Source organism: Bison bison, unplaced genomic scaffold, assembly GCF_000754665.1.
Source record: "Bison bison bison isolate TAMUID 2011002044 unplaced genomic scaffold, Bison_UMD1.0 scf7180017864168, whole genome shotgun sequence".
Classification (NCBI taxonomy): domain Eukaryota; kingdom Metazoa; phylum Chordata; class Mammalia; order Artiodactyla; family Bovidae; genus Bison; species Bison bison.
Window position 1 is genome coordinate 3,596,883 of NW_011494740.1, and position 11,300 is coordinate 3,608,182.

The 11,300-nt window shown below is 40.1% G+C and overlaps 1 protein-coding gene across 3 annotated transcripts in view; it reads left to right on the forward strand.

The window, feature by feature from the left end:
• The window catches only part of NXPE3 (neurexophilin and PC-esterase domain family, member 3), a 56,155-nt gene extending 50,397 nt beyond the window's left edge, over positions 1–5,758 (forward strand). For all 3 annotated transcript variants that reach the window (XM_010842000.1, XM_010842001.1, XM_010842002.1), the window contains 2 exons: positions 676–882; positions 4,095–5,758. In XM_010842000.1, coding sequence (XP_010840302.1) covers positions 676–882; positions 4,095–4,645 — 758 coding nt within the window. In that variant the 3' untranslated portion in view covers positions 4,646–5,758. The remainder of the gene's footprint in view (positions 1–675; positions 883–4,094) is intronic.
• The last annotated feature ends 5,542 nt before the right edge of the window (positions 5,759–11,300 follow it).

Below are 11,300 nucleotides of genomic sequence, written 5' to 3' on the forward strand. Positions count from 1 at the left end.
ACTGGATCTTAGTTGAGGCATGTGAGATCTAGATCTAGTTCCCTGACCAGGGATGGAACCCCAGCCCCCTGCATTGGGAGCACGGAGTCTTAGCCACTGGACCCCCAGAGAAGTCCCTGATGCAATTTTACTATTTTTCATTGTGTATAAGGACTTTTGAACCTTTTGTGTTGTGGAGAGTAATTCTTTAGACCTTGTGTCAGTGGTTTGTTTTCTGTGTTCAGTGATGGTTTTCTGAGTTAATATTTGATTGTGAATGAGCTGAGAAACATTAAGGACTAATACTGCCACGCATATATAAATGTGAATTTAAGTTGTTACTTGCCTCGCAGGCATTTGGGTGAGCCATAACCCCAGATAGTGCTTAGATCTACACATTTCCTTGGTTTTTGCCTGCTTTTATTTTGAGAAAAACATGCTTCATCAGAGGGAATGGTCAACGTCCCCTTTCCCCTTCTGTCCACAAACATCCTCACACCCATTTTAGATCTTCCTATTTTTGTGCAAAGCAGAACTTTTTGTAGGAGAGGGAAAGTCTGGGATTTCTTGGAGATGTGCCAGCCGGAGGTTGTCAGCAGGCTAACAAACATAGGAGCATAATTGTGTTTTAACTTGAAACATTTTTTATGTATGACTTGTTGGAAGAGAATTTCAGAATATCTTTTTTTCTTTCAGAAACCAACAGCCTAGAACTATCTCAAGGCTTAGGAACTTTTCCTTCTGGTTATTATTACAAAGATCAGTGGAGGCCCAGGAGATTTAAGATGCGCCAGTTTAATGACCCTGACAACATTACAGAATGCTTACAGAGAAAAGTGGTGTACTTGTTTGGTGACTCGACAATCAGGCAATGGTTTGAATACCTCACTACGTTTGTTCCAGGTTGGTACTTTGCTTTTTGTTTCATAACTCCTATACACACAGGATCCAGCTCTGAAATAAGCAGACCCAGTCTGGTACCTGCAGAAAGGCATCAGATGAGGGAAAACTGACTTCTCTGAAGGACTAAAGGCGAGTCCTGATGCTGGAGAGATGAGTGATAGTTTCTGACCAGTGGTGGGGCTGGCATTCATCAACGAAAGCTCTGGCTGCCTGTTGCAGTTCAAAGCACTGACAAGCCGTGTGACCCTGGACGAGTCATCTGCTTCTCAGGGCTACGTTTCTCTAAGGTGCTGGACACTCACCTCACAGGTGTGAGGTGACACCCTTCTGACAGTCTAGGCTGTGAAATGGAAGTGAACATTTCCTGTTGTTTCTCTTCTAGTTCTGTTTGGTCCTACTCCAAGTTTATAACAGATTTAAGTGGAAGGAGTCAGACAAACTGTAGTCCAATTTACTGCATCCAGGCAACAGAGTGTCCCCGTGTCACCCATTGGGTGGTCGCTGTGTGACTCTGAGATGAGCTGCCTCTCACCAAGGGAGTCTGGCCAGTCCAGCCTTCTTAGCTTCCTGGTCTCACGGCTGGGCTCTGGGCAGCTCTTCAGACTTGGAATAAAACCCTGCTTATCGGAGGGCCGTCCCTTATTCTCAGGAGGCCTTTTCCTCTTCCCAGAAAGGGTGTGGATAGAGCGAGGAGGGGCGGATCCAGGGCAGCAGGACTGAAAACCCTGCTTAGAGTTTACAGAGCTGACAAACAGCTTTGTGGGAAATGTGGTTTTTTTTTTTTTTCATTTTAAATTAATTTTTATTAGAATATAGTTGATTTACAATGTTGTGTTAGTTTCTACTGTACAACAAAGTGAATCAGCTATACATGTACACATATCCCCTCTTTTTTTAGATTTCATTCCCATTTAGGTCACCACAGAGCACTGAGCAGAGTTCCCTGTGTTATACAGTAGTTATCTATTTTATTATCTATTAAGTTTACTATCTATTTTATTATCTATTATCACTAATTATCTATTTTACACAGGTAGTGTATATATGTCAATCCCAGTTTCCCAGTTCATTCCACTCCCCCATCCCTCCTTAATATCTGTAAGTTTGTTCTCTAACATCTGTGTTTCTATTTCTACTTTGCAAATAAGTTCATCTGTACCATTTTGTGAGAACTATTTTTGATGGCTGTTTATGGACAGGACTTTTCACAAAACAAAATTCCACAGTTGTGAGTGATTGTGTGTGGTGTTTTTCATTTTTCTCTTCTGTTTATTATATCAACTTAGTTTCAAGTTTCATTTGAAGGAAAGGAGGAAGTAGATATGACCCCCATAAGTAGAAAATTAATTATGATTTTGATTTGCTTATTTAAAAAAAAATTGAAACAGACATAGCAGAGTTCTAGTTGATAAAAGACAAGTTAAGCAGGAGAAGGGAAACCATTTGTATGGCATGATGCTAGGCACAGTTTGGTGCTGACCAGGCAGAGCCTTCCAACAGTCGGTATTTGCTTGGTTCTTAAGTTCTAATGAGCTTGGTATTTCCTTTAATAGCAGTGATCGCATTGAGTGTCTTGTTCATTTTCCACTGTAGCCTTTGCAGACAGATTTTTGCCTGATAAAGCCTTGTGTCAGTGCTTGATCTTAATCTGAAGAAAGAATGGTAAATTGAGCTTTTATGCAATTTAATTGAGGCCAAATGCTAAGCAGTAAGGAGAATGAGGTATGAGATTCTAGAAGAGCCTGGGTGGGACCTCATGGAAAAAAAAGTGAAACCTTAACTTTAACCCTTAAAAGTAAATAATATGGGACAATTATAGTTTGATGTTACTTCTTCAGAATTGACTGTAAACTCCTTGAGGGCAAGGACTGTGACTTATCCATCTGAGCATTGCTGACTTTTTTTTTTTTAAGCTAGGAAACTAATTTATTATTTACTTTCTTTTTTTTTTCTTTTTGGCCATGCCATGCAACATGTGGGATCTTAGTTCTGCCACCAGGGATACAACTCCTGTCTCCTTCGGTGGAAGGGTAGAATCTTAACCACTGGACCACCAGGGAAGTCCTGCCTTGCTGGCTTATAACACATTAGTGCTGGCACAGAATAGATGCCTGCTGCTGCTGCTGCTAAGTCACTTCAGTCGTGTCCAACTCTGTGCGACCCCATAGACGGAAGCCCACCAGGCTCCCCCGTCCCTGGGATTCTCCAGGCAAGAACACTGGAGTGGGGTGCCATTGCCTTCTCTGGAATAGATGCTTAGGCGATGTTAATTCAGTTGAGTTGCCAATGGCTATTTAATCTGGTCTGTATAAGGCACTTGTAGGACTCTTTAGGGATATGAGACAAATCCTTTTTCCTCATGGGGTCAATGTTCAGCTGTGAATTATACAGCTTCTTTTAGGGGTAATGAGGGAGGATCATCACTGATTCCTGGAATCATCAGAGGAGCTGGACTTGGAAACACAACTTAGATAAAGGGGAGGGAGTGAAGGGAATTCTAATTTGTGCTGCTGTCTTTGTTACGACACAGAGAGAAGTTTTCTAAGACATTAACAGAGTTTTCCATGCATAGGGTGAAATTGAAAGTCAGAAGAAGCAAGGTTGCTTCTTTTCTTTTGCTTATTATAAAAAGAGGTATTTGGTTACTGTTATGTGTTTGTTAAAAAGCCGAAGTTATAGTTCTTGACCTGGAAGAAATATTTATCTGTTAGAATAATAATGTGTAAATGTCAAATTGATGTTTAGATATCAACAGTCAGTCAATACAAACAGGAAGATTTCTTGGCCTAACAGTTAGAGGTAAACAGGTTATTTTACTTCTGAGGTCTAGAATCTATTGCTGATGATATTACTTGTAATTTCTTGCTTATGGAGTGACTTAATAAATATGTTAGAATAAAGGTCCATTGAAGCTGGGGAGAGGTGCCAAGATGAAGTGAAGTAAGTGTTTACATTTGTACTTTTTTGTTGTTTTACTTTAAAAAAAATTCTTTTTTATTTGAAGGATAATTGCTTTGTAGAATTCTGTTGGTTTCTGCCAGACAGCAACATGAATAAGCCATAGGTATACAGATGTTCCCTCCCACCTCTCTCCCCATTGTTGTTATACTTTTATTAAAAAAAGTTGTTCTTTGAAGCCACTAACTAAAGAATAATAAAAGTATATGGCTTTGTTTAACCATTCTTATGAGTCTGACTTTTCCTTATTTCAGATTTAGTGGAGTTTAACTTGGGTAGCCCCAAGAATGTGGGTCCATTCCTGGCAGTGGACCAGAAGCACAACATCCTGCTCAAATACCGCTGCCATGGTCCACCCATCCGCTTCACGACCGTCTTTAGCAGTGACCTCCGTTATGTGGCTAATGAGCTGAATGGCATCGTGGGAGGGAAGAACACAGTGGTTGCCATAGCTGTGTGGTCTCATTTCAGCACCTTCCCCTTGGAAGTGTATATTCGGCGGCTCAGAAACATCCGTCGGGCTGTGGTCCAGCTCCTGGACCGAAGCCCTAAGACTGTGGTAGTCATCCGGACAGCCAATGTCCAAGAGCTGGGACCTGAGATTAGCCTTTTCAACAGCGACTGGTATAACTTTCAGCTGGACACCATCCTTCGGAAGATGTTCTCAGGGGTTGGAGTATATCTTGTTGATGCCTGGGAGATGACCCTGGCCCATTATCTACCCCACAAGTTACATCCAGATGAAGTTATTGTGAAGAACCAAGTGGACATGTTCTTGTCCTTTGTGTGCCCCTTGGAGACCTAGCCTGCCAGAGGGGACTGGAGGAATCGCTTTCAGTGACCTTCTCTTTCACCTGCACTACAAAAAGATAAACTTTTTTACATAGGTGGCCCCATGGAGAGATGGCTTCTATATGTATTGAAAATTTAGAAAGGAGCTGGACTTTATATAATCATTGTAAGGAGCTTGGAAAATGCAGATTACACTTATATCTACCTATAGGATTTTTTTCCTATCTTGACTTAGCCACGGGTGAACCATTATTAACAGCATATACACATTATACTGCCCTTGTAACCAAAGATACTAATGAATGTGTCTGAACTAGCTTCTCTTGGCAGGGGATATTACTGTGCTATAAAGTGTGAAAAATGTTCTGACCTAAGTAAGGGGCAAGTTTGGTTGGCAGTGGAGTGTTTGTAGTTTATCTGGTAAAGGAGCATATTTGCATGAATAGCATAATTGGTCCATCTTCAGTGGAGGTGAATTTAACCCAAGGCTTGCAGTCAGTGGCTCCTGTAAAACACTGAAGACAGCTGTGTCTCAAGAGTTTCTTTTGATGATCCAGTTTTTTTCTGAATTACTTGAAAAGGCCAGTATCCTTGGTCAGAACTTTCTAATGAGAATATTTACAGTGTCCTACTTTAATCTGGAAAAGAAGCAAAAGGGAAAGATGAAAGCAGTATATATATAATTGATATTTGTATTGGGTGATTGTTACTTGATTCAGCTAAGGATGAATACTTATTCTAAAATAGCCACTTTTGGAACTGAAAGGGAAAATATATAAAGGCAGCTTTATTTTTGTGTTCTGAAGTTCAAGGGTTTTAAGAATTGACTTTTATGTAAAGATTGCTATTGTTTGTTATAAAGTTGTGCAAATTATTTCCAGCAATACCGAGTGTTTCTTTTTTGGTTGTTATTTTGAATTGCATACCCAAATTAGAAATTAAAATCTAATTAAAGACTAAATTTATATATTGAAACCTGTGAAGGGTTGATTTGGGCATAAGGTAATACTTATGTTTGGAAGTAAAAGGTGCTATTCTTACTGGCTACCTTAAAATAATTGAATTATCAATTTTACCTGACTGTCTTTATCTTATTAATTTTAAATAAGTTTAAGTTGATTTGTGACCACTTAGTCCTCTTTTCTTTATAAGCCACATAGAGCCTAGTTTTATTTATCCCTAAAGGAACATGTGATGGACATGACTTTGGGTAAACTCCGGGAGATGGTGAGGGACAAGGAAGCCTGGTGTGCTGCAAACCATGGGGTTGTGAAGAGTTAAATACGACTTGGCGACTGAACAATAACAAAGGAACATGTGAAGAAACGGGAGGCTTCAGAAATGAAGAAAAATGCCTAATGCATTAAAAAATACACTCAGAAGAATGGGTCAAAGAATCTGAGTTTTTAACTTAAAACAGAGATACTGAGATCTTCCTTTCCTAGCCTTGAGGGCCAGCTTCAAGTTTGTAAAATAAATAAATATAATTTTAAATTATTTTCCGAGTCTGAAGTAGACCAGGTAGTTAAATATATTAATATAGTTGAATTTTAATGGTCTTTAAGCTTTAGAGTGTTTAATGATCATTTATTTGAGCAAAATGCAGAAAATTGTGGAGTCAGCCTTAGTGGCAGACATCCGAGGATTCTGATGCAATGGTGGTAGTCTACATTTTGAGAAACACCAAGGGAAGAGGGAAGATAGAACTAAGAAAATAATATTTTTTTGTCTTATTTTAGGGGCTTTCCCCATAACATTTAATTCTGACTAGGATCTAATAATGTAGGCAATATTAGCTCCATTTTATAGATGAAGAACTTGAGTTTGGATTTGAACTAAGGTGCATGACAGTCCATAGCCCTTTTCAACAGGAACTTTTTGGACTTCGTAAAGTTTTATTTTTCATGAAAGAACTTTGGAGCATTTTCTTAAGTGTCACTGGGGAAGGCTGAGTCATGTCTTCCTAGGAGAATTTCAATTTTCACTGCCCCTCCGGAGCTTTGGAGTGATGCTACTTGTTTGTATAAATGATTTCATGTGACCTCATCTAGTTATTTTTTGATTTAGTGACATTATGTCCTAAAGATTTGATGATACAGTTTCTTAAAGTATGCTCATTCATTCTGTCCTCCTTCTAATTTGTCTTTCTATACTCATGTGGAAATTAAAAAAAAAGCCTAAGTGCAGAGTTTGGAATATTACCTAGGCCATTTCTAGATACAATATTTTAATTTCTTCTAAAAAGTTTAACTTAAGCCAATACCACAGAGTTGTGACTGTTAGCATGCCAATCAAATAATATTTTAATACTTTAAATATATATTTTCCATTGTAAGTATAAAGGATGTTAAATATTGAGTTGGCCATGGAAAAACCTGAATGAACTTTTTAGCTAACCCAATATAAAAAATTATGAAATCTAGAAGAAAACTTATGGATAGGGTCCATAATTCTACCATCTGAATGCAATGAGCATTAGCAATTTGGTTTGATTTCTTCTAGTTTTTTTAAATCACATAGCTGTAATCACAGAGAACATGTGATTTGTATCTTTTTAAATTTAACATATAAATATTTTCCATGTTTTCATGACTTAATTATAAAAGTCTATCTAACAGTTTAGCTGAGTAATATCATTATATACATAGCTTGGCCATTCAGGTTTATAATAAAATATTAAAACAGTGGTTTATATATAGTTTATGTATGTGTGTGTTCTTAGTCGCTCAGTTGTTTCTGACTCTTTGTGACCCCGAGGACAGTAGCCCACCAGGCTCCTCTGTCCATGAGGATTCTCCAGGCAGGAATACTGGAGTGGGTTGCCATGCCATATATGTGTATATATATATAAATGGGGCTTATATATAAATAGTGGGTTAAAATACTGATTTTTATTTTGGAAAGACAGTGTTAACTTCATTTAGTGGGTCTTCTAATATTCTAGAACTCAAATGATTGATTCCATGCTACTTGTGAAAGGGAGACTCCATAATAAAGCCTTTCTATGCAAATTATATCCTATGAAAGTTAAGAGTAACTTTTCACCAAGCAAATATGTTTGGTGTTTCAATATGATCCTTTTTTTTTTTTTTTTTTACCATTCTGAACAACCATCATTTTATTAAATACCAATTGACTGATACTTCCCAGCTTCAGGTATTAAGTGATACATCAGGGTGCTTGACAAGCACGTAGAAGGTAAGCCTCTATATCTGTGTGTTAGATGCCAGAGGTGAGTCTGTTTCCTGGCTATATTAAAGGAAATAGCAGTTACTCAGAAAGAATTCGGAAATAAATACCCAAGGGAAACAGCAGAAATAAGACCTGCCCCTTCTGAGCCTTCGGTCCTCCCTGCCCCCCAAAAAGCTGCTCAGCATTAGCATTATCTTCGCAGATTTAGCTTGTTGCTCATGCCATAAATCCACTTTTAAGTGTATTCTTTCTTTTATGTTAGCAGTATTCTCTCCAGGGTTTATGCCTACAGTGGAGTGCTTTTGTCTGACTGCTCAGTGTGCAATAAATGACTAAGATATGTGCTTTTTTTCTCTTTGAAAGTGAAACTGCAGTCCCAGAGTGCAAGGGGTGCGTAGGAACCCTGGGAGAGGTGGGGGTGGTAGAAAACAAGAGGATGGTCCAGGGCAGCGGTTTTGGGGATACAGAAGGTACAAGGGCACAAAATACACTTCAATTTCACTTTGTCTCAAAAGTGCACTTACAGTTTAACTTTTTAAAGAAAGTGTGAACTTAAGTGTGTTATATTTTGCTTTTTATTCTCAGTGGTAAAGAATCCCCCTTGCTGATGCAGGAGACAGTTGGATCCTTGAGGGGGAAAGATCGCCTGGAGGAGGAAATGGCAACCCACACCAGTATTCTTGCCTGGGAAATCGCATGGACAGAGGAACCTGGAGAGCTAAAGTCCGTGGGGTCACAAAAGAGTCTGACATGGCTGAGCAACTGAGTGTGCTCGTGTCCACACACTCAAACACACACACACTCACACATTCCTCCTGAGATGAGAGGAAGTCAGCTTCTTTCAAGCTCTGCTGTCTTAAAGCTTTGAAGACCTTCTGGAGTTTAGGTCTAGATGCCCATTCCTGTTGGAGAACCAGACATTTCCTGTCTGATTCTAAAGCTGGATTGTAACACTGCGGGGTGGGTGTGGGGTGGCAATACAGAGATGACAGTAGAAAGTATCCCTAAAGAAAAAAAGCCACAGTGAAACCAAACGTCCTAGAAGAAATCCTTTCAGAGTTGCCTAATAGTTCATTGTTTAAATTCATTCCACATGAAAATTTTTGTGTTAGAGGAACTCTGTTTTACTTACATCTGATTCCTTGTCCTTTAGTTTGTCAATTACGGCACACAATAGGGACACTGCTTTCTGACTGCTGTGTTTGAAGGGCTCGGTTGTAGAAAGCACCCCCGTTTCCCCACTCCCTGCCCCGACCCATTTAGGGGGCTGTTCAGAAAAAGCCAAAGAAAAAGAGAAGGTGGATTTAAGGAGGTAACTCTAATGCCCGGCTGTAACTTCACTGAGACATTTTCAAAAGGCATCCCCAAGAAAAACGTTTTATTCATAAATCTGTTTCTGATTCCTCTGCGCAGTTCCAGTCCAGGTCTTGGAGCCTGCCCTTGAGGGGAATGTCCGTGACTTGGGTCAGTACCTTTCTGGCCTGGGAATTTCCAGGGTGCAGAAAAAAAGTCCACGAACTGAGTCCTTGCTGCTCCCTTCCTGCCTCCTCTGCCCCTCCTCTGTGCCCACGCAGCCCCTTTCGAATGAGAGTTTGACCGTGTTCTGTATTTTAGAAAACTGTTCCTTAGCTTCCCCCGCCCCCATCCCTTTCTAGAGCAGTGAGCAGCAAGCCAACGCTATAAAGGGGGCCAGGAGAGGGGCTGGCCTCCTCCAGCCAAGAGGTCAGACACCGAGTTCTTAGAGAAAAAGGCTGCTTAACTGCTGCTGCTGCTGCTTATCATGTAACCTCAAAAGGAAACTGATCATCTTTCTCATGCTCTCACGTACTTGGGTTATTATCGCTGATTACAGCTGGAAACAGTTGATTTGCCTTTACGTATTTGTATGACTTGACTCTTCAAACACAAAGGTATATTTTTATTATTTGATATTTAGTATGAAAAAGTCTCTTAAATGATGATTTTTTTTTCTTTTTCCCATATCCAGATTCTTTACTTTGGAGTCACTTTCTGATACTTGTTTGGGGGCAAAATATTAGGGGGCAGGTATTTTGGGGAAGGACAATCTGGGATGTCTTTTTAGTTTGGTGATGACTATGAATTATGTCTGTTCTTTTTGAAGCCAGGAAAGACTAAGATGCTGATGGAGGAGGTGGATAGAATGGGTGATGAAAGTATCATAAAACTAATGTACAAACATTTAGTTAGCCAGTGAAGTACAACTATGATACTCCTGGGTAGCAGTCTCCCAGGAGGTTTGAGTGTGGGTTTAGTGGTATATTTCTCACCAAGGGTAGGCATAGAGCTATATCTTTATGGAAAAATTTTTCTGAATAGGTCAAAATGTTGTATAGTTTGTAATTCTTAAGTTACCTTTGTAAAATGAAAGACACGCATTACCAATTTTATGAATGAAGGAAACCTTGAAGTTTGATAACTTGGCGGTTCCTTCAAATCTATTACACTCTGGGATTTTGTATGAATAAAAATGCATTTCTAGGTAGGATGGATTGAAAGTCTCTCCATGAGTATTAGTGAACTGGCTGGCCATCATGAGGTGGGGTGTCTCAGAGGACGACATTTATTACATAAATTTTAAGCACTTGGTAATATATATTCCCTCACTTTAAATCTGGCATCTAAAGAAATACATTAGTGATCAGGCGGGATAAATTTTTGCTTTGGGGTGTTTTTTTTTTTTTTTGCCTCTCTTGTCAGTAAGTTGTTTAGACAGTAGAAGGAGAGAAAAATTTCCGAGGCTTATTCACCACCCTCCACAATCCTTGTGGAGAAGGCAATGGCACCCCACTCCAGTACTCTTGCCTGGAAAATCCCATGGATGGAGGAGCCTGGTAGGCTGCAGTCCATGAGGTCGCTAAGAGTCGGATACAACTGAGTGACTTCACTTTCACTTTTCACTTTCATGCATTGGAGAAGGAAATGGCAACCTGCTCCAGTGTTCTTGCCTGGAGAATCCCAGGGACGGTGGAGCCTGGTGGGCTCCGGTCTATGGGGTCGCAGAGTCCGACACAACTGAAGCGACTTAGCAGCAGCAGCAGCCACAATCCTTAATAGAGGAGATCAGCCACACAGATCATCTAAATGTTCAGATGACCCTAAAGTCTTTTTATTTGGCTTCAGAGCACAGTGTCTGGTCCACACCTCCCCACCCCCTCATTATAATATCATTTGCTTTGGCTAAAGACACAGTTGGTTAGGGTACAGGGTACAGATGCTATAGAAGAGACAGTCTGGGAAGAGTTAGCACAAGAAGTGGGCCCACAGGGGTTCCCTGGTGGCCTAGTGGTTAGGATTCCAGGCTTTTAATGCCGGGGGGTGGCGGGGGGGAGCCTCAATTAAATTCCTGGTGGAGGAACTGAGATTCCCTCAAGGTGCGCAACACAGCGGAAAAAGGGAAAAAAAGACGTGGGTGCACAGCAAAACATCATGGTCAGCGATCAGCACTATCCGTCCTT